Consider the following 27,828-nt stretch of genomic DNA (forward strand, 5'->3'; position numbering starts at 1 on the left):
TGTGACACATCTAGACAGTACTCCCACTTATAGAAAGAGTTGTTGCGACATAATCAAAAGCAGTTAATTGGAGGACTTGCAATAAGTATTTAATAGGAAAAATGACAAGTTCCGATTCCCTGTTACATCATTCCGACTGTGTAATAATTAAATCGGATCTGAGAATTATGGATTATCAGCAGATGTTGTCCTGCAAGATGACCAATCAATCTTGAAATTGTGAGGCGGAGATATTTGTTTATTTGGCCAGCTGAAGGGCGCCTCCGGGTGCGGGAGTTTCTCGCTGTATTGAAGACCTATTGGTGACCTTCTGCTGTTGTCTATTCTAATGTCGGGTTGTTGTGTCTTTGACACATTTCCCATTTCCATTTTCAATTCTATTAACTTGAAATGCTGTATCTTTATAACAACAAAATTATAAATATTTATATTTTCATTCGATAGCATTAAGTTACTATATATACCACTGCTGATTTACTGTTACAATGCAGTACCCGAGGGTTTGATCAGCTCAGTGGTCAGTGCTTCGATACTGACATGATTTATAACTTACACGTATTTAATACTTGTTCTAAAAAAAATCAGTTTGAAAACTACTTCATGAGAAGTTGACCATAGATGGATTTGACTATTCTGTTAACTGTACATGTCTCGTTTGGTCATACGGCTTCTCACGTGTGTGGGTTTAAGCGTTCCTGATTGATAAATGTCAAAATCAGAAAAGAGCTTCAGCCGCACGAAATGTATAAAGTGTTATTTCCGTCTTTTATATTTAAGAGCGGTGTAATGTCAGCCGCAATTAATAATACAAAGACCTTTTTTTTTATTTTTCAAACCTAAATAAAATTATTTTTAATACTAAATAACTGTTGAAATATACCACTATGAATTATTATATTATCAAATAAAATAATTCAATATAAACTTAGGAATACTAACTAGCAGTCATGCAATTGTATCAAATTTAAAGTACATATGTGTATAACTAAAAACATTGTCTATGACATTTCAATTTAATAGCTGTAGTAACTTCTTATTATTTAAAATATGTATCAGTAAAGCTTATCAAAGATCACCGAAAGCATAGTAGTAAAATAACCCAGCCCTTATACAATGCATGATAGTATAGTTAGCAAAATGTCATAGTCCCTATAAAAATGCATGCTTGCAAACAAGAAAATAATTTATTCGTTCGGTATAACGTAAGACTAACATATCACATGCACAGTATTAGCTGCAGGTAAAGTTGGTCACTGTTTCATCAAAGGGTGGGATATTTATATGTTAAACGAGAAAATATCCGGGAGATATAGATATATACTGCACGTTCCCTATAGTTGACAAATGTGTTTTTTCACCAAATCTTCAAATCTTTGTAAGATAACCTGCCTACATTTCTGTATACAAGGACGGTTTATCACTTTGTTAAAGGAGATTTTACATGAACTTTAAATTGCTGAAGTTGGACGATACTTGCCTTGGATCTCCAGAAAGTAAGCGATCTTTAATAAATGTTATGCCATTAAATTGCATGTTTTACCATATTAAACGCATTGTTATTATAAACCACATTTTCATTTTATTGATATGTTGTCAGGTATTTGCATGTATATATAGAAGAAAGAGAGACATTTGTACCATGTTCATATAAATTTCCGCGGTAGCAAGTTTTTAAGATTTTTCATGCTCTAATATATTTTTTTAATTTGTTTATTTTAATTAGTTTAACTGGCCCGGGACTATTTTGTAAATTGGTGTATACCTTTAGAAAGGAAACATTTGCACTCGGCAAAGGGTACGATAGTAGTAAAAATCAATAAGCTCAAAACAGCAAAGGAAATAACTGTTACATATTGATTTCATGTGCGTATGCCATCTTAAGACCGAAAAGTTTTTAAGAAAAAATCAAAACATAAAAAAAAAATCTAAAAAATCTTTTAAAAAATCTAAATTGACTGACACGCAAAAATGCTGCTTGTGGACAGTTTGATCTTACTTGTCGAATGTAATCATCTGTGTATCCAAACAAAACCACGTAGATTCGGGAAAAAGGGAATTTGTAATGTCCTATATTCTGTATTACAAGAGTCACCTTTTCAACACTCCTTTTAATTTTTTCACTAGAGTATATAAATAACTGTTAATTTTACTGCAAGGTAACTTGTTACACAATAAATGTAAATCATCTCGAATTTCTCAAAAATAAAACAGAAACACTGGGATACATATTATTAGGTGTCCGTAAATATTCTATTGCAAGACAAAAGTTTCAAGTTAATCAAAGGCAATAACTCCTGAATAACCAATATTTCAGACAATTTACCTTGCTTAGTTACTTCGATGGTTTTTGTCCTATTAATTGGTAGTTGCTTATAGACCTGGATTGATTTATATCTTGACGTATTGTATGACAACTTACCAATTGTGGATGATTGTCCTATAGAGGTCCATTCAGTTGTGTTCTTTAGTTCCTATTAAGCTGACGTTTACCCGTTAGAGGTTTGTTCTTTGCATTGCACTATACCGTCCCCTAATAAAAAAAAATTGACCTAGTTAAATTTACTATAAAATGCAGTCTTCGATGTTAGATGGTTTTATTTTTCTTTTTTCTAGCTTTTTTTAGTATCTATTACAACATAACATATACCGTTATATGTGAACCTTTTGTTAGTCCACTGTAGCGGTATGTTGAACCCGTACGGTGGTCTATATTTACTTATTTCTTAGACTACGTCCTTTGGTCTCTAGTGAAGAGTTATATATCATTACAATTAAACCACATCTTCTAATTTTTTATATTGACGACAAAAAAAAAACTTGCAAAACACAGCCACTAGTTCTCGTGTTTGTCCCAATTCGTCTGTGGTTGTATTCTGTCTTGTATTTATGTGGTTTAATTCTTTTGTGCTGAAAGCATATCTGTTATAATATCTGTTATTTTTTATAGACTATAAATGTTTTAGAGCTTGATAAGATATATGCCTATCCGGTTGAAGACTGATCCTTGATCGAAGTCATGAATTTTGTTTGGGTTTTTTGGAGGACGTTGGGTTACTATCTCTTTGACATTTCCATTCATTCATCTCAGTTCAGATTTTGTTTTGTTGTTCAGTCTAACAGAATAGTGATGAAACAATGTATACCTTGTTTCAAAACATGCATGTACATAGATATAAGAAGATGTGCTATGAGTGCCAATGAGACAACTCGCCATCCAAATCACAATTTGTTTAAGTAAACCATTAAATGTCAAAGAACGGTCTTAAACACGGAGCCTTGGCTCTCACCGAACAGCAAGCTATAATGGGTCCTAACAATAACTAGTGTAAAACCATTCAACATAAAATTGAGAATGGAAATGGGGAATGTGTCAAAGAGACAACAACCCGACCAAATAAAAAACAACAGCAGAGGGTCACCAACAGGTCTTCAATGTAGCGAGAAATTCCCGCACCCGGAGGTGTCCTTCAGCTGGCCCCTAAACAAATATATACTAGTCCAGTGATAATGAACGCCATACTTATTTCCAAATTGTACACAAGAAACTAAAAATTAAAATAATACAAGACTAACAAAGGCCAGAGGCTCCTGACTTGGGACAGGCGCAAAAATGCGGCGGGGTTAAACATGTTTGTGAGATCTCAACCCTCCCCCTATACCTCTAACCAATGTAGAAAAGTAAACGTATAACAATACGCACATTAAAATTCAGTTCAAGAGAAGTCCGAGTCTGATGTCATGTATACATTTATGCTTTGGTAAATTTGTGTTGATTGGTAGCAGCCTTATCGAAGTAAACGCATTATCTTAAATGTTCATGTAAGATCTGGAAGATATGTGTGATGACATATACTGCTCTTATATCGGTATTAACCGACTGTGTTTAAAAACGTTGCAACGACTTTATAAAAAATATCCGCCATTAAAAGTAAATGGTGTATATCTGGAAAATAATTTTGTCGTTTGCAGTCTCATGGTCTCCTTTTTACACTGAACATCAGTAGAACAAATGTTATATCTGAAAGCTTAAGGTTTAACTGGTCTGACATTCAGCATTGTAATCTTGACTTATCCTTGGTTATAGCGTAATTCCCAGAACAGACCAGACTAGTAATTTATCTGCAGTGACATTCGACAGGACCACAGTAGACGTTACATTCCATATGTTATTTGCTGTTTTGATGCATGTCTGTCGCAATCCTCATCACTTGGAGACAAAAACTTACTTATCGTTGTAATTACCTTCTTAGAATCGGCAATCTTTTCAATTATTTCTTGGAATTCTACTGATTGATCACGGCCGAGATTTTCTCAGACTTTGTAATACATTTCTTATTATATTTGAAACAAAACCATTTTTGATCTTAAACAAAACGTTGATATGTAGACAAAACGTTGATATGTAGACAAAACGTTGATATGTAGACAAAACGTTGATATGTAGACAAAACTATGTCTTGATGTTTCAATTTCGAAACAAGATACAATTTATATAAGCTCATAAAGGTCACAAGGACTAGTAGATAGAACCATAGTTCCTTCAACTGACAAGGACTAGTAGATAGAACCATAGTTCCTTCAACTGACAAGGACTAGTAGATAGAACCATAGTTCCTTCAACTGACAAGGACTAGTAGATAGAACCATAGTTGACAAGGACTAGTAGATAGAACCATAGTTCTCCGATTCATCGACAAGGACTAGTAGATAGAACCATAGTTCTCCGATTCATCGACAAGGACTAGTAGATAGAACCATAGTTCTCCGATTCATCGACAAGGACTAGTAGATAGAACCATAGTTCTCCGATTCATCGACAAGGACTAGTAGATAGAACCATAGTTCTCCGATTCATCGACAAGGACTAGTAGATAGAACCATAGTTCTCCGATTCATCGACAAGGACTAGTAGATAGAACCATAGTTCTCCGATTCATCGACAAGGACTAGTAGATAGAACCATAGTTCTCCGATTCATCGACAAGGACTAGTAGATAGAACCATAGTTCTCCGATTCATCGACAAGGACTAGTAGATAGAACCAGTTCTCCGATTCATCGACAAGGACTAGTAGATAGAACCATAGTTCTCCGATTCATCGACAAGGACTATATAGTAGATAGAACCATAGTTCTCCGATTCATCGACAAGGACTAGTAGATAGAACCATAGTTCCTTCAACTGACAAGGACTATATAGTAGATAGAACCATAGTTCTCCGATTCATCGACAAGGACTAGTAGATAGAACCATAGTTCCTTCAACTGACAAGGACTATATAGTAGATAGAACCATAGTTCTCCGATTCATCGACAAGGACTAGTAGATAGAACCATAGTTCCTTCAACTGACAAGGACTATATAGTAGATAGAACCATAGTTCTCCGATTCATCGACAAGGACTAGTAGATAGAACCATAGTTCTCCGATTCATCGACAAGGACTAGTAGATAGAACCATAGTTCTCCGATTCATCGACAAGGACTAGTAGATAGAACCATAGTTCTCCGATTCATCGACAAGGACTAGTAGATAGAACCATAGTTCTCCGATTCATCGACAATGACTAGTAGATAGAACCATAGTTCTCCGATTCATCGACAAGGACTAGTAGATAGAACCATAGTTCTCCGATTCATCGACAAGGACTAGTAGATAGAACCATAGTTCTCCGATTCATCGACAAGGACTAGTAGATAGAACCATAGTTCTCCGATTCATCGACAAGGACTAGTAGATAGAACCATAGTTCCTTCAACTGACAAGGACTATATAGTAGATAGAACCATAGTTCTCCGATTCATCGACAAGGACTAGTAGATAGAACCATAGTTCCTTCAACTGACAAGGACTATATAGTAGATAGAACCATAGTTCTCCGATTCATCGACAAGGACTAGTAGATAGAACCATAGTTCCTTCAACTGACAAGGACTATATAGTAGATAGAACCATAGTTCTCCGATTCATCGACAAGGACTAGTAGATAGAACCATAGTTCTCCGATTCATCGACAAGGACTAGTAGATAGAACCATAGTTCTCCGATTCATCGACAAGGACTAGTAGATAGAACCATAGTTCTCCGATTCATCGACAAGGACTAGTAGATAGAACCATAGTTCTCCGATTCATCGACAAGGACTAGTAGATAGAACCATAGTTCTCCGATTCATCGACAAGGACTAGTAGATAGAACCATAGTTCTCCGATTCATCGTTCTTTAGTATGATTATCAAAACTAGTATACATATACATCACCTCAAGTCATCTTGATAGCCGTTTTTGGAAAGACTGTAAAAGTCTTAATAAGAAAATATCTAAAAAAAAATCTAAGAATGCTAAGTCAGAAAGAGTTGCACATAACGAAAATACAGCATACACATATTTGTGTGGGAGAGAAGCACCGACCTTAAACAGTAGAGCTGACAATCTTGGTTATCTTTGATTGGATTCTAATCCACATACTACGTAAATGTTGAACAGGTTAATGATGCAGTAGTTGGACTACTTGGACCACCCACGGAAGTATTATATTGACTATATAATACTTCCATAGACCACCGAACCCTATGAACCTTTTTATTCAATCCAATTCATGATTCTTACTATATTTAACAAATGCTGCAATATAGGGAATAATGAAAATGTTTCGCATTTAAAGAGAAATTATGTATACAAAGGATTGGTAATGTTTGGTTTGTTAAGTACAGAGGTTTAATACCGATTACTACTGTAGAGTCCTGATGAGAACAAACTTTTGTAAAACTGGAATTGTATGTTATCTTCTAGTATATAATCACCAGCTTTATCACCACACATTTGAACAATTTTTTATCAATTTGACTCAGACAATGTTTTCGCTGACAGAGATATGTTATATAGCCAATCATTTACAGGGAATATCTTTAACTGGAGTCAAACTATCGCCATATTTTTTTCGCAAACGGATATTAATCGGATACATCGTACGTTTATATTATACAAAAATAAGGAGATGAGGTATGATTGTCAATGAGCCAACTATCAATCAGAGTTCAAATGAAGTGTATGTTAGCAATAATAGGTTTTCGACAATGAGAAAAACTTTTACCGTATGTATACATTTATAGTTGGTAATAAAAGGCTCCGACATTAAAAATGTGAAACAATTCAAAAGTAAAAACAATGTACGCTCTTAAACTTTTTTACTTTATATACACTGTGAGTAATCAAAAATATACTTCCGAAAAAAATGTCGAAGGGAAAAGATTAATACAGTAGTCATGGTAATTAAAAAAAATGTTTTATAAAATGAATTAAAAAGAGAACCTATTTTATCGTTCTAGATGTCTCGGTATCATCGTTTTCCTACAGACTCCATCCTAGATCGAGCAATAGACATACACACAAGATCAGTATCTAATGGCATAAGTGAGTCAGGCTGGAATAACCCCACACGAACTGTTACTTTCTCCGGTAATTGTTATCGCTTATGTTAAGAAACAATATATAGAATCTAAGGCAAAAAAAATCCCCTGTTTCTAACCAGACTATTAAAGAGAAAAATTCTGAACTTGAACGGTGCTTAACCAAAACACATCTCAACTTTAAAACAGTGCTTAACCAAAAATGTCCATAAATGTGTTATATTAGTCATGGAAATTTGGGGTAGGTGGAGAGGCAGTCAACAGAGCCAGTATTTTGTCTGCCTATACGGAGGTACATGTGTAAAAGTATAAACAAATTCTTTCAGACTTGTTTCAAGCCTTCCCAAATATAGCTTATATGGTGATATTTCCATAATTATAATAAAAGGTATAGCATGTTACTATGCTAAGTGTCAAAATGCAGGATGTACAACATTTTCATGATTTATTAACAGTGATAGAACAAAAATTTCAAAACATTTTTTTTTTAATCAGAGAACTCTTTAATACTTAAAAAAAGAGAAGTGAAAAATGACCATCAATCCGAATAAAACACTGAATGATCACTTGCATAATCTGAATTAAGCCAAGTTTATTTGACTTCAGAGGTTTTGATCAGTCTTTTCTCCGATGCATGTTAAAACTTCCGTACATGTAGCATAACAAAACAAAGGATACGATTTGTGTTCAGGAAAATTACATTCTTGCCGTCCTTGCCTAGTACATCCTCAAAACCGAACAGTTCTCTAATGACATCACTACTCCAAACGAAATAATATTGGGAAATAAACACTTTTAAAAACGATATTTTTACATGTAGATAATTGTGCCGATTGCAAGGAATATATAAATGAATTCAAGAATTCAATAGTTTATTAAAGTCTCACCACATACATACAAGTATAAACACAATATGATATCAAGTACACAATATAAAATTTAGAATGCATGTGCCATTCTTAAAAGAACTATGAGAGACTTTTATATACAATTATAAGACAACAGAATTAAAACATAGTTTTGTTATTTATACAAAACATAAAAGTGCAATATCACCATGCACATCCAAGGAAAAAACCTGATACATGTACATAATAAAAATAACTGATTTTTAACAGTATAAGATACTTATTCGTCGTAATGAAATATTATGGCAGGTTTTGGCAACAGTACTACAAACATTTTCATTTTTTAACAAAAATATAAATTTTTCATCATCTGACAAAGTTAAAAACATATCATTTTGTTGAATTATATCAATAAATAAAGACTGCCTTAAATCTTCATATAATCTTTTATCTAAATCTAATCTTTCGTAACGACCAGTTTCAATTTTTAAAGGTGCTACTCCACATCTAAATTTCGCATATGCACTGAGATATCAAATAGGTATATTTTGCAACAAATATTGTTCAGTAGAGTATGAAAATTTAAACAATTTATAAGTTTTCTTTGACCATAAGAATCAAGCCTTGTACTCCATTCAGTTTTATAATTATCAAAAATAGGTCACCGTACGACTGCATCAAAGCAAAAGGCACATACTTTAAAGTCAGTAATGAAAGGCTTGAAATGACAAAATTTAATGTAAAGTAATTCAACAACGAGAAAACGGCTTAAAAGAGGGACGAAAGATACCAGAGGGACAATCAAACTCATCAATCGAAAATAAACTATTTTTATCCAGTATATAATAATCATCTACATTACAAAATCTGTCCACATTGTAAAATTTCAACATTTCTATCACTTTATAACTCCAATTTCTAATTTTATAACTACTTTTTCTAATTGACCATATGAATACTTTATAATTTATCCTGTCTTTATCCATTTTTGTACATCTTGCTCAGTGTCTAAAAATATAAGACCCCAGTTTAACATATGGAGGCTTCCAACCCATGTCACCTGGAACAGCATCATTGGGGGTATACTTAAATGAAACTGGAAAAAAAACTCAAACAAACGATATACTCAGAATAACAAAATTGTTAATCAGCTCCAACATTTAAAGTGGCGTATTCATTACATAACTACAAAAACGCAGTGAACAGAGAAGCAAACACTTCCAACAAAAACAAAAGTAAATTCAACTTTTTATAACGTATCATAAACACTCCACAAAAAAATAAAATATTAGGACTACATAAAAGATTGACATCAAAACGAATAAAATTTCGCAATGACAGGTCAGGTCAATATAAAACACAAACCGTGAATACATAAAACAAAAATCGCTCGTCCAGTGTATCAGTTTGCTGAATATATATCATCTGTCTGTACTTGACAAATGAAATCAACAAAACATCATCCCTCTAGTCAGTTGTAAATGAAATAAACAAAAAGTAATTATCTTCACACAAGTCCATTGTCCCCGGGGGACGTGTCTGTATTATGTTATCTTTGTTCATTTAGACCATTTTTTTTTAAATATACTGAGGGATGGGAAATATCCATGTTATATCTTCGCTCCAATGGGGCCTGATTTATCTATATAAATACAGCAAGTGTAATATCGGTAATACAGTACTTTTTGTGGAAAAAAGAAACTTTGAGAAACATCTGCACTATCTCCCACCATATTTAAAATTAAAAAAAAAAACAATAATTGAAATTAAAATTCAATTATGAATTCAATGTCTAGTTATTATTTAAAATTGAATTTTTTTTTAATTAAACATTACCATTGTATGAAAACATGAAAAGTTTTAATTATTAGAATGGAATTATTTGTCTGTTATTTGTATTAACGTGCCAATCAATGATTTTATTGTAAGTAATGTTTAATATTGAATGACTGAATTCTAATTAAAATGTACGTAAACAAACTTGGGCGCAGGACATTTGAAGGGAAAAAAAACTACTAGGGGACATTTGAGCGCCGACATTAAAGCCCATTTAAGCGCCGGATTAATCCGCTCAACTGTATTTTCGATAGCCCATTTTAGCGAAAATTTACCTGGTTGAACAATATAAAAAAGAAGATGTGGTATGATTGCCAATGAGACAACTGTCCACAAGAGACCAAAATGACACAGACATTAACAACTATAGGTCACCGCAAGGCCTTCAACAATGAGCAAAGCCCATACCGCATAGTCAGCTATAAAAGGCCCCGATAAGACAATGTAAAACAATTCAAACGAGAAAACAAACGGTCTTATTTATATAAAAAAAAAATGAAAGGAAAACAAATATGTAACACATAAACAAACGACAACCACTGAATTACAGGCTCCTGACAAGCTCACCTTATTATATATAGCATGAACAGTAATTTATATTGGTCTAATGTTTAAATTGTTTATATTTTCATCATGGAAATACAAGTTGTTGAAACGAACAAAGGAAAAAAAAGTTTAATTTGTTATGGATTCCGATATAGGATAGACAAAGTATTGAAACACGTTCTCTAGGTTATAAATTCCAGGCTAGAACAGACTTTTAACATTTGATTTAACCTTTTAGACTTTTAGTGCTGTATTTTAATTGAAAAATTTTATATTGTTTTATGTCGAACTGTCTTAAGTTTATTGTTTTATATTGTGCTGTCTTGAGTCTATTAAAAAAAAATTTAATTTATATTATATATAATTTATTTACTAAAAAGGGTGAAAAATATTTCGCTAAAATGGGCTTTTACAATTTTAATTTTCGCTAAAATGAGTTACAATTCTGGCGCTCAAATGGGTTCTACTTTGGCGCTCAAACGTCCTATTTTGTTCGCTAAAATGTCCTATAAATGCTCTCAAATGTCCTCCGCCGACACTTTGAGAAAGGGTCCGTGTGCACTACTAGCATTCATTCAATATTCATTTTGAAAAATGATATAAAACGAAGAACGGAAACTGAAACTATATTGACGCCAAAATTAACAGTAGTAGCATTAATAAATACTTCGTATGCGTCTGTCCTAAGTCAAGAGCCTGTTGTTCAGTGGTTGTCGTTCGATGGTATGGTTCATTAGGGTTTTTTCCTGTCTCGTTTGTTATATAGATTAAACCGTAGGTTTTCATGTCATTTTGGGGTCCTTAATAGCTTACTGTTCGATGTTAGCCAATGCCCCGTGTTGAAGGCCTATAATTGTTTACTTTTTTATTTACTGTGACTTTTGCATTCAATTTCTATTTCCGAATCAAAATAATGAGACCAATGTTGTCATTTCTGCTTTTATCAACTAAGAGGAAGGGGAATATTTTAAGGGAATGTTTTGTCGCATATTTTTCCAAGTACCATCGTGAATATCACTCTGACTGGAGTATGAAATGTATAAGTGAAACAACAAATACGTAATTTTCATAGAATAGAACCCGTTTAAACTTATGAAACACAAAAAAGGCATTCATAATTGGCAACAAAAAGTGGAATACTCCCAACTGATATCTCAATCCGCCATTCTGCAGTATCAAATAGAAAATGCGTAACAACGAAACAAGTTTTTCACCATAGAAAATAATTTAAAAAGTAAGAATTTGATATTGAGAAAAGATGTAAAATTTTGGTAGGATGTTTACGAAAATTACCAGTCAATTGCAATAGACGCATACTTTCCCGACCTTGTCATATCATTTAAATCTTATAGTTAATACGAACAGAACTTAACATTTGTCTGATGATCTTTGATTCTCTTCCCTTAATAGCCAAAGTTAAAGTTAAACACATTAATGTGTATCAATAAAGAAATGTTTTTTACACGCCAGTGGCTAGTATTATAGCCATATTCATTTTTGATTTACTCGTATGATCTCAAGCAATCGATTAATGTAAATAAACTTGATTATTCTAGATGAGGAAAAAGATGAGGAAAGGGCCAGATCTAATAGCCATGGCCATAAGAGGGATATTGAAGATACACCAACAAGACCAGACAGACGTGGACATTACCGGAGTGACAAACATGTCACGGTTGACTTTGTGGACACTCTGAGTAAACAAAATTCAAAAGAGCACAACACCCACAAGTTTGACCGAGTGTACACAGGTGGACTGGTTATCAGAAGAGGACAACATTTTGATGTCATACTCCGATTCAATAAAAAGTTTGATCCAGCTGCTACCACTGTACGTTTTGTTTTTACAACAAGTAAGTTTATTATAACACAATCTTGACTGTTTTACCCCTTTTTTTTTGACATTTTTACCTGTTATGTCTGGGGTTTTTTTTGTTCACACATCGTTGTCAAATATAATGAAATTTTATGCGACTGTCATACAACTGAGAGGTTGAGCTAGCTATAAAACCAGGTTTAATCCAACATTTTCTACATAAGAAAAGTTAACGTCTGTACCAAGTCAGGAACATGGCAGTTGTTATCAATTCGTTTGATGTGTTCAGCTTTTGATTTTGTCATTAGCTTAGGAACTTTCCGTTTAGAATATTACTCGGAATTCGGTATTGTTGATATTTTACATTTTATATGTGATAAAATCCGGTTTCATTTAGAGTTATACAGTTTATATAGCATTAAGATTCAGGTTAAGTTCATGCGTATACTACATAAAGAAATATTACATGTATCATATGCATAAATCTTGTCATACGAAACTGATTTACGAAAACTGGTGAAAAAATACACAAATTGTTCTTTCCAATTTTGTGTCTTTTAACAAAGTTTTATGCTGTATTAAGAACACTATTATTAATGTTTGGCAGGTGAAAACCCAAGGCCAGGAAATGGTACACACGTCGATTTTATATTGGGTAAAGAGCTGAAGCGAAACGATTGGTCTGCAGTGATAGCAGAGAAGCAATCAAAAACAGAATATATGATAACCATATCAACCCCAGCAAACTGTATTGTGTCAAACTGGCAACTTGTTGTAGAAACTATATCAGCAACTGAAGGTCAACCAGTGACCTCTGTTTACGTTCACCCGACCTTGACATTTATACTGTTTAACCCTTGGTGTAAAGGTAAGTGCAGTGTACAAGTTTTAAATTTATGATAAGATATAAAAATCATTATAAGTACTGTTTTAGTTTTGGGTCACGGGAATGTGATCGCCGTCCAATGGATGTTATACCCTAATTCTATTGGAGCTTTTCTCTCAATAATATTTTAAGAGAGAAATTAAAGGAAATGTTTTTTTTCTAGTTCTAAATGGAGAGGTTCTCAGCTCAGTGTGATTCTTCTTTCCCTCTCGGATTATAATGATAGCATCGTTTCTTCCATCATAAGAAATAATTTCCTGAAAAAAAATATAAATTTTGGGTTACATTAAATTGTATGTTGGTTTTTAAACGTCCAGTGGCAAATGTTCCATTCAATACATTTTGTATGGGGCTAAAGGGATGGAGCGATGTTCAGGGTCCTCAACTCAATATAAAAAGGTATATGTATCAACCCTATCGGTATTTCTTTCAAGGATGACAACTGATATATCTAATATAAACACCAAATTATAAGTACTATGGAACACATGAAGACATTAGTGATTTGATACAGATATATACATATGAGTTTAATTGATGATAAAATTGGGAGTGCATTAATTTAATTTTTATATTATTTACTTGTATTTATCAGATGACGATGTGTACTTTGAAAACACCTCTCTCCTAAAAGAATATGTCCTCAATGACAGTGGTGCAATATTTCATGGAAACTATAAACAAATTGGCGCTAAACCTTGGTTTTTTGGACAGGTTGGAATTTATTTTATTTATTTAGGAACAGTTGCATAAAAAAACCCAGATAAAACAAATAATACAGAACATTAAGATTGCTTTTGTATTGACATTCACCAATAAATTTTGAAAGAAAGAAATGATAATTATGAGTTTTTACTGCCATTTACTTGATTTATTGCTAATAGGATATAATTTGTATTATTTCAATTTTTCTTCTCATTGGAAAAAAAGCGACGATCTTGCAGTGAACGATGTGATTTCTAATATTTGTTCATGTTTTTTCAATTTTCATTTCTATTTGACTTGGTGACTGTTTATCAATCACGGGTTTCATTGTGAAGATGGCATTCTAAAAGTATGCCCATGGTGTGTCCAAAACGGTTTTAACAAGAATTATATTTTAACACATATTTTTTAGTTTGAGGATGGCATTTTAGAAATATGCCTGTGGTGTGTCCAGAAAGGTTTCAACAATAACATATCGAAGTCTATGGCAGATCCTGTTAGAGTGTCCAGAGCTATCTCTCAAATAGTATGTACATATATTTAATGGATTTAAATAAAATTGAGAATGGAAATGGGGAATGTGTCAAACAGAAAACAATCCGACCAAATAAAAAACAACAGCAGAGGGTCACCAACAGGTCTTCAATGAAGCGAGAAATTCCCGCACCCGGAGGCGTCCTTCAGCTGGCCCCTAAACAAATATTTACTATGGTGAAAAAAATGCTCTTGAACTAATTCATTTTTTTTTTATTTAAATAAGGCCGTTAGTTTTCTCGTTTGAATTGTTTTACATTATATCGGGGCCTTTTATAGCTGACTGTACGGTACGGGCTTTGCTCATTGTTGAAGGCCGTACGATGACCTATAGTTGTAAATGTATGTGTCATTTTGGTCTCTTGTGGACAGTTGTCTCATTGGCAATCATATCACATCTTCTTTTTTTATAAGAATTATCATTGGATAAATATCAACATGGCCAATGGAGCAACAAAACAAGATGATAGATTTAAAAATCCAACTTATTATAGTCTTCAACTGTAAACGAGTGTTAATACCTTTTTATACCAAGATCTTAATCTCCAAGTGTCTAGACAAATTGTGATTGATAAAGCTCTGACATTATCATCAAATACTTTAAAGGACACAAACACTAGGGAATGGTTAAAAGACTATCACTGATGAGTTTCCTGACGTTGAATACAGTATTATAAGGCACCTTATCTACATTTCGTTAATTTATTTTGCATCAATAATGCTAGAAACTAATTATGAAACATGCTTTAGGATAAATGATTCAATATGAAGCAATATAGAATAAAGTAGAAGAACTTTAATTAAAACCAATTTAAAGTTAGCATATAACTTACTAAGTGTCCGAAAATACACATATATATACATGAGACAATAATACATTTATATAACAGTTTCACATTATATATTCAGTTATTTAAAACAAGAGGCAAAAATAATTAAAATCATACTTTCTTAATTTCCCACATATGTTTTATTCAGAAACGTCATGATAAATGCTGAAAAAAATATTATGAGATGTCAAAAGCTAATTTTGTACAGAATTTCAATACATATATTAAAAACTGTCATTCAATGAAACTAAATTTACAAGTCAACAGTATTTAACAAGAATAGTTGAAAAAAGAACTTATTCCAAATGTCTACTCTGCCAAAATAATTGATACACAATTCATAAAATACAATCTTTTATTTAGGTAAACTCGAATGATGACAACGGAATTTTAACTGGTAAATGGGACTCCGATTATGTAGACGGGATAGCACCACTCAAGTGGAACGGCAGTGTCCGGATTCTTAAACAGCATGTCAATACCAAAAAGGCAGTCAAATACGGACAATGTTTCACATTTTCTGGAGTAGTCACTACAAGTATATATCACTTTTTCTTTGATTTCATATTAATATGAGGTTTTCACTACTTTCATGGTTCTTGCATTTACTTGTTTACTAACGATTAGAAGATTCTAACGAGAGAAAATGGTGATTCGAAAAAGGTTGACTAGAAGAGAGAGTTGAAAATATTCGCATATTTTAATAAAAGTTCTAATTTAAATTGTTTTATTGTAAAGGTTGAAATTTCCAACTCCATCAGTTATAACTCATTTCCATTTGAATTGAAAATTTGCCGGGCCTTTTTCTAATCGAATTCCTGTGCCATTTAAAAAAGAAATTCCTTTAAATTCTTTTGAATTCCCAGATATGTGAAATTGTTTTCCATATGCAACACCTTCAGAATGTTTAATATAAAAAAGAAGATGTGGTATGATTGCCAATGAGACAACTATCCACAAAAGACCAAAATGACACAGACATTAACAACTATAGGTCACCGTTTAATATTATGTCAGTTCTACTTGAAGTATCAATACGTGCTCCTTGTATCATACCAGTAATGAAGGTGGAAATCTATGCTTTTATAAGAACATAATGTACAGTAAACAATATTTAATTAAATAACTTATTCAAATTAAAATCCACTAAAAGAAACCAGTGCATACATGTATACCTTTAACCAATAGGAATTCGTGTCGCTACTAATATTTTGCTTCAGTTTGATTAATTTAGATAGAGTATATGTTGAATGTTCGTGTCAATTTTGAAATATTTTAATTTCAAAAGCAAACAACAAAACTGATTTTCCAGAACCAATTAAAGCAATGTTTCTCGAGAGGTAAACATCACTGTGTTATCTGATAACAATTATACCACATCAATTTGTGTTATATTGTACCTCGAAAATAAAAAAAAAAATCCTAATTTGCTTCGTATTATTTGTAAATATTGAGCTATTATTTTTTACACTTTTTTTATAAAATTGAAATTGCCTCAAACCACAAAAATAGTTAACACTGATATTTCCCCCAATTAATTAGATTAAATTAGCTAGAAGTATATGTGCATGTCAATTTTGATAGATTCTGATTCTAAAAATCTACATTTTTTTTCTGAAAACTAATTTAAGCAATGGTCCGAGAGAAAGTCAATATTTGTTTTGTTTAAAAGTCCATATTTTTCACAGTAAGGGATATCTGTACTCGGCATATGTTAAATGGAAGTAAGACTCAGATGATAATTATAATCTTAAAGTAACTATGCAATTAATGTGTGATATAGGTCTATATTTTCTTAGTTTGAGACATGAAATCTTTTTCATACTCTTATTATATTTCAAAAGCAATTCTTAAAGTTTTCCATCTTCAAGCGAGTTTTCACTTTCAAACCATTATTAAACTGTACTCAGCACATTATAGTTATTTTTATAGTGATAGTGGATCGGGTAGGTGTACATGTATGTATAGTACTTGTTTTTACTTCATCAGATTTATTGCACGAAATATTACCTAGGAATACGATTGTTTTCTTGATCAAGCCCTTATGGCGTAGTTGGCTGTACACTTTTGTAAATTTTATGTTTTACAAGCGCATTCAGAATATTGAAATTTTGATAATTGAAATTTTTAAAACCAACAAAAGATTATTGAATAATGTTTGAAATCATATCCTATCAGTTTGTAGAGCCCTTGGACTTCCATGTAGGAACGTGACTAACTTTTCTTCGGCTCACGACTCTGATGGAACTGTAACTATTGATGTATATTGGGATTTAGAAAGAAAGGAAAATGTTGAAGGGATAGGTAAAAGTGATTCTGTATGGTAAGTGAACAATGTTTTATACTATATATAGTCTAATGAGATAATGTGATTCGGATTGGATCGTGAGAAACTATAGCGTACAAGACCAAATAAACTGTGTGGACTCAAACACAGGGCACCATAGATTTAATTCGCATTGAAAGAATGAATTTTTAAGGAATATTGTTGTGGTTAGCAAAACACTATGCGAAATATGTTACAAATATGTTACACATACACTTGTTGTTTGTTGTTAAGAAAGTTTATTATTTATTTTGATTAAAGGAATTTCCATTGTTGGAATGATGTATGGATGAGACGAAATGACCTTCCATTCGGAAACAATGGCTGGCAGGTGATAGATGCTACTCCCCAGGAACGCAGTACTGGTATGTTTACATGAAGCAACTGATGATAAACAGAAAATAATCCTTGTAATTGCAACAAAAGGATGTATTGCTTTTCCTGTACCGATTTGTATTACAAGTCTGTAGTACCATTTGTTTGTTTTCTTATCCAGTGTAGGTGGTTAAGATCTCAAGTCTTAAAAAAAGTAGTTTTCTTACGTCAAATATTTGATATCTAGAGAACTGGTGTTGACAATCGGGAGTATTTGAGGCCTATTTTATATAGTTTCTGATTAAATAATTCAGAAAACCTTCAATCTAATTAAAATTAAATCCTTTAATTAGAACAGGAGCAATTAAAGGATTTAATTTTAATTAGATTGGAAAACCTTGGGACTATTTGGTAAAGGCATCGTTCTTATGGTAAAGGATGCATGTTACGTTTCAGATGAATAATTAAATATACCTATTAAGGATGTATTCCTCTGACTTTTCAGTCTCGTTCAGTCTCGTTGAAATCTCGTTCTTGAATTATTTCCAAAACATTTGATACAAGTGGAAAATATCAATGAATTTTAAAAACATTATAATCAAACATAACTCTGTGAAAAATTGTGTATTTACAATGAACGGTTTTTGAGTAATCCAGTTTTCAAATTTTACGACCAATCAGGTCAGTATTTTTAGCCAAAATTTTGTGAAAATGGGTGAGGGATACAAAAAATGATTTTACAAGAATCATGCACATCCCATATCATTTTGGTCTTTTCAAATTTCTTCGATATGTATTTTTTCAATCATTTATAACAAAAAAGTTGATATAATATGCACAGGTATTTCACATCCAATTTTTTATGGAAATATTCTTTATAAAGCACAAAAATGTCAGTATTCACCTCAGAAACTAACAAAACCTTTAAATAGACTTATCAAGAAGGGATATAGTTACGATACTGTTGTCAGGTCACTAAAGATTGCTTATTTTGGCGTTGATATTGATTCACTTATATAGGGTCTTTGCATCGGAACTAAACACATTTATTAAAAAACCAGTTGTTGGCATGACACGGGTTATGTTCTTCTCATATAATGTTATGATGGTATAATACTAAACCCCTAACGGGAAGGATTGTGCCTGATATTCATGTGATGAAATCATAATCTTTCCATCAGTTTAATTGAAGTCTGGAGCTGGCATGTCAGTTAACTGCTAGTAGTCTGTTGTTATTTATGCATTATTGTCATTTTGTTTATTTTCTTTGGTTACATCTTCTGACATCAGACTCGGACTTCTCTTGAATTGAATTTTAAATGTGCGTATTGTTATGCAGTTACTTTTCTACATTGGCTAGAGGTATAGGGGGAGGGTTGAGATCTCATAAACATGTTTAACCCCGCCGCATTTTTGCGCCTGTCCCAAGTCAGGAGCCTCTGGCGTTTGTTAGTCTTGTATTTTTTTAATTTTAGTTTCTTGTGTACAATTCGGAAATTAGTATGGCGTTCATTATCACTGAACTAGTATATATTTGTTTAGGGGCCAGCTGAAGGACGCCTCCGGGTGCAGGAATGTCTCGCTACATTGAAGACCTGTTAGTGACCTTCTGCTGTTGTTTTTTCTATGGTCGGGTTGTTGTCTCTTTGACACATTCCCCATTTCCATTCTCAATTTTACTTTGTTCTTAACACTGAGAAAAATCACAAAAAAAGAAAATTGACAGCATGGTAAATTTTACACAAAAAAGCGTCAAAATATGATAAAACTTTCTTATAATAACACCTACCTATAGTTTTTTTTAAGTAAAATTTATTTAGATTGGTCCACTTCATCTTTATAGAAAGTATGAGAAGAAGTTTAATTGTGGAACTGTGATCTTTTTCACGATAATAGCCCAAAAATAGGTAAAAATCTATGAAAAATGGGAAAATCATCAAATTTGGCCATTTTCAAAGGGCCGTAGCAAAAAAGAAGTGCACCACTATCGGATTTTTTCGTCACCAATTATTTTGTTACAGTCTTATAAACCCAAAAATCAGGTTAAGAAAAAAGTTTAGTTCTAGAAAGTTTTGGCTTCTCAGAGGTGTACATCCTTAACATCATTCATAAAGCAGAATACTTAACATATACGTGGCGGTTGATACTTTATCAAAATGTTATCGATAACTTATTATCTCGTTCGTACCAGTAAAGTTCACAGTGGCTTCTTATGTCACAGATTGCAACAATGGTACGTCTATGTCACATGTTGCAACAATGATGTCTTAGTACCAACGGCTAACAGGTGATATATGATAACTATCAAGAAAGCAGATGCTGTGTTCACAATTACAAGTAAACTGATTTATACTTATGTCTGGGTCAATGTTTTTATTAGATATAGTCCAAACAAAGAAGCATTATCATATCCCATTGATATCTTCACCAAAGATTACTTATTCACATGCTGAATGTATTTTATCATTATTCTTTTGTTTGATAGAAATCTTTCTCTGTTGATGATTACCTTATATCAATCACTTTAATACCTTCTTATGTACTTGAACATAGTATTTATAGTATCAACTGTTTACCTTGCTGTTGTTGACTATCAAATCTATTTATATCTTTCAGGCATGTTTTAATGTTACCCTAACCCTGTTGTTGTTTCTTGATAGTACCAATGTTATTGATATTATATTCTATAGACATTAACTGAATATTCCCTAGTAGCTTCATTTACAAATGTGTTTCTATATAGAAGATTTTCGTATATGTTATGCATATTTAAGGGTGAGCATATGTCTCTTGAGCTGTCAAAACCGATCGTTGTGAGAATTTATACGACGCTAATTAATTTAAATTTCAGGCATGTATCAGTGTGGACCTATGTCTGTTGCTGCTATCAAAACTGGTAATTGTGAGTTATTATATGATGGCCCATTCGTCTTTGCTGAAGTTAATGCCGACAAAGTTAACTGGGGACGTGATGGAGGACAGTGGTTTATTTTATCATTGGACAAAAGCGCGTAAGTGCTATTGCTATATAACATATATTTATGTATTGTCTAATAAACTAGCACACAAGTTTTTATGTTGAACGGTTAAGTTTCATAACAACATGTACAGTGTGTTCAAACTGTATCAAATACAAAAAACAGTCTGTTCATTGCGTCTTTTTGTGTCGGGATGTATAAGTACCCGGCCACGTCTACTTGTATTTTTGTCCATCTGATGAGTTAAGCCTTTTTCAACTGATTTTTATAGTTCGTTCTTATGCTGTACTGTTATACCACTGTCCCAGGTTAGGGGGAGGGTTGGGATCCCGCTAACATGTTTAACCCCGCCACATTATTTATGTATGTGCCTGTCCCAAGTCAGGAGCCTGTAATTCAGTGGTTGTCGTTTGTTTATGTCTTACATATTTGTTTTTCGTTCATTTTTTTACATAAAGAAGGCCGTTAGTTTTCTCGTTTGAATTGTTTTACATTGTCTTATCGGGGCCTTTTATAGCTGACTATGCGGTATGGGTTTTGCTCATTGTTGAAGGCCGTACAGTGACCTATAGTTGTTAATGTCTGTGTCATTTTGGTCTTTTGTGGATAGTTGTCTCATTGGCAATCATACCACATCTTCTTTTTTATATAATGGATTTTTATGCGACTGTCATACAAGTGAGAGGTTTAGCTAGCTACAAAACCAAGTTTAATTCAAACTTTTATACATGAACAAATGTCTGTACCAAGTCAGGAATATTACAGTTTTAATCCATTCGTTTGGTGTGTTTGAGCTGATGATTTTGCCATTTGGCTATATGGATTTTCCGTTGTAAATTCTATTCTGTATTCTTGTTATTTTACTTTTTATTACTTATTTCCGAATAAGTTTTACGGAAAATATTAATTAACTGTAAATGAATTCAAAATTTATATGATTTCATATATAAAGATGTAGTTATCAGAGCAGATGTACGCCTTAACACATTTAACTTCACATTGTAACAAGTGATGCCTTTTGTTTATTAAAAGCATTGGTCAAAATATTAGTACAAAAGTACCTGATGGAAAGCCCGTTAGACCACACTTGACAGACACGTCAGTAATTCGGCAGGACATCACAGACGAATATAAGTACAAAGATGGTAAGTGATTCATCACGTCTTGGAAGTCTATCATAGATGATTATAAGTAAAGGGATGATGACCTTAATTACATGTCTGAAACAGAACTTGTAAGTAGATAGTTTGACGTCTCGTCTGATGCAGAGTTTATAAGATAAAAATCAGAAATGTAAAAATGATTAGTTTCAATATTAATAGACATATTATACATCAGAGAGAACACCACCTTTTTGCACAAAAAAAGGCATATTTTACACCAAAGGGAACACCACGTTGATCCTCAAAAATAGATATGTTATACACCAGTGAAAACACCTCGTTTACCTGTTCACCAAAGATAGTCATATCATACACCAAAGAATGCACCACGTTTGTCTGTTCACTAATTTAAACTTTCCATTGATGAAAGATAAGAAACAACAGAGATAGCACCACGTATGGCTGTTCACTAATTACTAACAAATTACATATCATAGAGACGAATTACTATTTACACCACTGGGTCGATGCCACTGCTGGTAGATGTTTCGTCCCCGAGAGTATCACCAGCCCAGTAGTCAGCACTTCGGTGTTGAATGAATATCAATTATGTGGTCATTTTTTATAAATTTCCTGTTTACAAAACTTTGAATTTTTCGAAAAACTAAGGATTTTCTTGTCCCAGGAATGGATTACCTTAGCCGTATTTGGCACAACTTTTTTTGAATTTTGGATCCTCAATGCTCTTCAACTTTGTACTTGCTTGGTTTTATAACTATAACGCGTCTGGCGTACCAATTTATAATCCTGGTACTTTTGATAATTATTTACGACGTTAAACTATAGATGTAACATACACCAGAGAGAACACAACATATGACTGGTTACCAACTTTCATCTTAGAGAAAACCACCCATGGCTGTTCATCAATATAAGACATATTATAAGTCAGAGATACTTAACACAATTTTGATTTTTCGCTAATAAGAGTACACATTTGATCTAAAGAATATCGAATACGTGATAAGCAACTCGATATTGATATTTACCTTTCCTATCTATATTTGTATAATGTATTGTATCAAACATATAGTATATTTGTGTTATTTCTTATTGCCCAGAATCTGAAAGGGAACGATTAGCTGTGATATCTGCCAGTAGATCTGCCGTTGTTAAACGACCGGTTTACAACATCGGTTACCAGGTGGGTTTACTTATTGTATTATTGCTTTCAATTGTTTCTTGTCCGAACAGTTTTGATAGTGTTCTAAATATCATTAATTGTAAATATCATTTTGACCCGTTCACTCCAAATTTATCTGTTTAAAATTATTATTTCACAACCACAAATCACTAGAGTCATACCTCAAACCTACAGCATAAACTCTAAGACTACAATAATATCAAATTTTATTTGCACATAACATGCGACATTCACTAGGATTGCAAGAGTTTGAAAACCAAGGAAATAAAAAGGCTAAACAGGATATCCACGACTGAAGATGACTTTTGTAATTACCTCATAATGAGTTAAAACAATGCACGTGATTAGTGACCCAGTTATGACACACGCAAGTAATATATATTAATAAAGATAAAATCTCGCTATATTCATACAATATAATAAGGTTTTGAATAAAAGGTTGACGGTTGGATTCATTAGGAGCAACATTGTGCATTCGTAGTGCACGTTTCCATTTCATTTCAAATGTTTGATTTTGAATGTATGTATGTATTAGAAAAAAAGAAATACGACTGTGTATTGGTGCAAAAAAAGCTATCAAACCAAGAGTTCTACTAGTAGAAGTTTAACTCCATGCAAAACACTTTAGGACAGCATCATGAGTTTATGGACTATGCTTTAATGTTTTTCTCAGATAACAACGAACATTTTGCAATCCCGTCCTCTTTCCCTCAAACGTTAGATCACCGAATGTGTATTGACGTTAGCAACACGATGGATGCCACATACGGAGTCGGATCTGCCAAACCTTCGATCGTCGGTTTTTAATGTTGGGTTTGGTGGACTTTTTGTGTGTCTTTTGGTTTGCATGGTATTGACATGGCGTTCTCAGTTTGTCTTCAATTAAAAGTTTTAATATCCCTTTGTAATATTTCGTCTCTCATTTTGCTTTTCTTGGATTCGAGCGTCACTGATGAGTTTGGTGCAAATACAAAATTTCAATAAATTATGTCTCTATTTATCTCATACATGTTTATGCTATAACAGTGGCAATACGAGTAAATCAAGACTTATTTTTATTTATAATGGTTAGGGCAGTCAAATATGTTGCATTGTTTTTGGATAAGGCAATTGTTGATATTGAAAGCATCACAATTGCTCTCTGCAAATAAAAATAATGGGATCTTATAAAACATTCATGTAATGTGATTATTCATAGATAAACGGCTAGTCAATATATCTCCTCCTTTTTTGCCGTCAGGGAACGATTTTTCTAAATGACTTTTGGATTTTCTGATGGACTCTTTCCTTCTCTGATTGTCCTAATGTTTGATCTGAACGTTTTAATATAGGTTGATGTTAATCCTGTAGTTCATGAAATATAATAATATTAAACAGAACATATTAGTAATACCTTGAAAAATTACATCACATTGAATTTCTTTAAGTCTCAGACACTTGCATATTAACATAGAATTTTTTAAAGTAATTACTTTGATGTGATGTCTGTTTTTTTCTGTTGTGTTTAATAGTTTAAACACTGCGTATTTGTATCAAATGTGGTTGAAATGAACTCCGCAATTCGGTATATGGAAGTGCATTTATGTTATGTTTTATAATCCATGTTTCAAACAAAATTGATGTCAATGAACGAAAAATGGCCAATACAACCACATGAATTATCGATTATGTAACTTTTTATTAAAAAATAAAAATGATGTACACGATCTTCATTATCACATCTTACAAATTTAAGGTAATTCTATAATGTACAGCAATGTCAAATACTAATACTTGACAATGTGCAAGTTTTGATCAATTATTCATATGTTTCCCGTTTTCTACCTTAATCTTTATTCAGTAAATCTTTGGATATTACATTATCTAATTGTTTCTTTTTTTTCTCTCTCCATAGGATGTTATATTTGGTGGCTTTGAACACAGAGATTACATTTTAATTGGGAAAGATTTTAAAGTTTCATTAACTTTCCGCAATATCGGCGATCAAATGAGGACTCTTAAAGGGAAAATTGTATGCGAGACCGTGTCGTATATTGGTGTCAAACAGGATGTTGTGAAGGAATATTCCTTTTCTACGCAGCTTGCCCCTAGAACAGGTGAGATAACACAACATCAATATGTGAAGGTAAACAACAACATTCAACATAAATAGAATATTCATAAAATATATTAATTTAGTTAAATTGGGAAATTTGAAAATCACAGAAAAAAAAACAAACGTTTTCCTTCTTTTCTGTGCCGTTAGCAATATGTTTTTAGATAAATTTCCATCATTTTAGAGGGAGAATCGTCGTTGGAGGTTAAATGTTTGGATTATCTACCGAAAATTAGTGAGCAAATGGCCATGAAAGTGTCAGCAGTTGTTCAGGTAGAAGAAACAGGTCATATACAGGCATTCCAAGACGACTTTAGACTTCGAAAACCTGATATACAAGTAGAGGTATTATTAGATAATTTAAGATTATTTGTAAGGTGTAGTTTGAATTTCCCGAATATATATTACTTGTAAAGAGTAGCAATGTAATTTAAAATTTCAATCCTGGTTTCTCTGATGAGTTTATTTCCTGAAAATTCTGTTTTCCAAGACAAGTCAAACAAACCGTGCCTTCTGGTAGAAATTGATAAAATGTTAAATTAAGTACATACATGATGTGGTCTTTTGTACAGTCCTTTTAGTCAAACATATCAGGTACTCAACCAGCATTTTCATATTTAATTACTTTGTCGCACAGTGTTTTAAAGATGACTACGCAACAATAGATACCTACAATAATCAGCTATGTACAGCTAATGCTCAATTCAGGAAACTCGACAGCAGTTGTCATATCTTAATGTTGGTCATTGTGTGAGATACTGAGTGTTGATAGCAGATCTTTGATTGTTTCTGTTCCATTTATTCACAGCTTTTATAGATTTGGCATACTTTAAAGATTGACATATTGTATTGATACCTCTCTATTGAGGAAGACTGCATATTGCTCTATATATGTCTTTTTTTTTATTTTGTTGATGTATCACTGTCTCATTGCCGTATACGCCACATCTCTTCTAATTCATAGGCATATTTTTTTTTTCATAAACTATAAAATTATTTTTCTTTCTTTTTAATTATTCTTTTAAAACAACATAAGAGTTCTTAAATTTTAAGTGAACAACTGCTGTAATATTGATCTTACAAATATTGCGTTAAAAAGTGAAGTAACAAAAATACCAAACTCCACAAGACAAATTCAAAACGGAAAGTCCCTAATCAAATGATAGAATCAAAAGCTCAAAGACATCAGACGAATGGAAAACAACTATCATATTCTGACTTGATATAGGCATTTCCTCATGAGAAAATGGTGGATTATATCAGGTTTATGGCTTTATTTAGATTTCGCTATGTTACATAGTGTATATAGATATAGATTTTAGAGTGTGCGACGTCAAAGAGGTCTTTGTGCAGTTTTGTCTCATTGGCAATCATACCGCATTTTCTTATTTTTATGTTAATTCAGGTGCTGGATAACAACATGCGTGTAGGACATCCATTTAAATGTCGATTATCTTTTGTCAATCCATTGCCAGCTCGTCTAGCTAACTGTGTTTTAACTGTGGAAGGACCCGGATTAGATGCTGAAGAACAATTCAACTTAAGGTAAACACACATACTCTAACTTTTCAAAAAAAATTACACGTACACATACTTTATGGAACGAAATGAAGGCACTAAACACAGTAGGTTAATATGTATAGATTATTTGGAGATGCTCCATTCGATGCTTAAAACGAAGGGATGCTAATTAAGAATTTCAAACTACTTTTTATATAGTTGTGGCAGTGAATTAAATTTTCTCTAAATATTTCAGCAATATTGGTTCACATCAAGAATGGGCAGCTATTTTAGAGCTGACGCCGAAAAAGCCTGGCAGACGACAAATATCTGTGTCACTGGACACACATCAGATACATGATATATCTGGTGTTGAAGAAATCAAAGTCTACCCATGACGTAAAAATGTTGACCATATTTCATATAAACTACTCAACATATTATGCTTGAAATATCCCATGTGATAGTGTCGAACGCTTACTACTTCGTTATATTATAATGGACTAAGAATTAAAACGAATGCTGGAATAAAAGATGTAAAAAAAAAATTTGTATCTCGTATTTATTGTTCATGTTTCATCAAATGCCGGTATTCAATAAAGATTAAAAAACTAGATGACCGTCGTCATTATCAAAATCAATAAGCATAGACTCATTACTGTCGTTCTTGACACTAAATGGTCTTTGTTTCCATGCATGTATATATATATATATATTTTCAATACCTGCAAATTAATGAATTTTGTACATTTATTTTTAGTAAATTATTAAAATATTAAGTGAAACATGTGTTATTGGTTTTGTTTAGAACTGAATGCTTCTTTTCGTGTTTTCATTGGGATGTAAATAAAAGCATTTAAGAAATTTAACAAACAGATGAATATATTTTGAATTTTTG

At 32.6% G+C, this 27,828-nt stretch overlaps 1 protein-coding gene across 3 annotated transcripts; it reads left to right on the forward strand.

Moving 5' to 3' along the window:
* The first annotated feature begins 1,335 nt into the window (after positions 1 to 1,335).
* LOC139523188 (protein-glutamine gamma-glutamyltransferase K-like) lies at positions 1,336 to 27,828 on the forward strand. 3 transcript variants are annotated; one of them, XM_071317007.1, is made up of 16 exons: positions 1,360 to 1,493; positions 7,328 to 7,412; positions 12,195 to 12,491; positions 13,062 to 13,322; positions 13,936 to 14,054; positions 14,458 to 14,571; positions 15,773 to 15,947; positions 17,588 to 17,732; positions 17,997 to 18,100; positions 20,902 to 21,061; positions 22,061 to 22,173; positions 23,253 to 23,335; positions 25,230 to 25,431; positions 25,615 to 25,775; positions 26,836 to 26,975; positions 27,187 to 27,828. In XM_071317007.1, the coding sequence occupies exons 2-16, from the start codon at positions 7,328 to 7,330 to the stop codon at positions 27,326 to 27,328; spliced, it is 2,301 nt and encodes a 766-aa protein (XP_071173108.1). In that variant the 5' UTR covers positions 1,360 to 1,493; the 3' UTR covers positions 27,329 to 27,828. The 3 variants fall into 3 exon arrangements, with proteins under 3 accessions (XP_071173110.1, XP_071173108.1, XP_071173107.1); XM_071317006.1 differs by having other exon boundaries at positions 7,328 to 7,457; positions 27,187 to 27,825; XM_071317009.1 differs by lacking the exon at positions 7,328 to 7,412 and having other exon boundaries at positions 1,336 to 1,493.

Source organism: Mytilus edulis, chromosome 5 (assembly GCF_963676685.1).
Source record: "Mytilus edulis chromosome 5, xbMytEdul2.2, whole genome shotgun sequence".
NCBI lineage: Eukaryota > Metazoa > Mollusca > Bivalvia > Mytilida > Mytilidae > Mytilus > Mytilus edulis.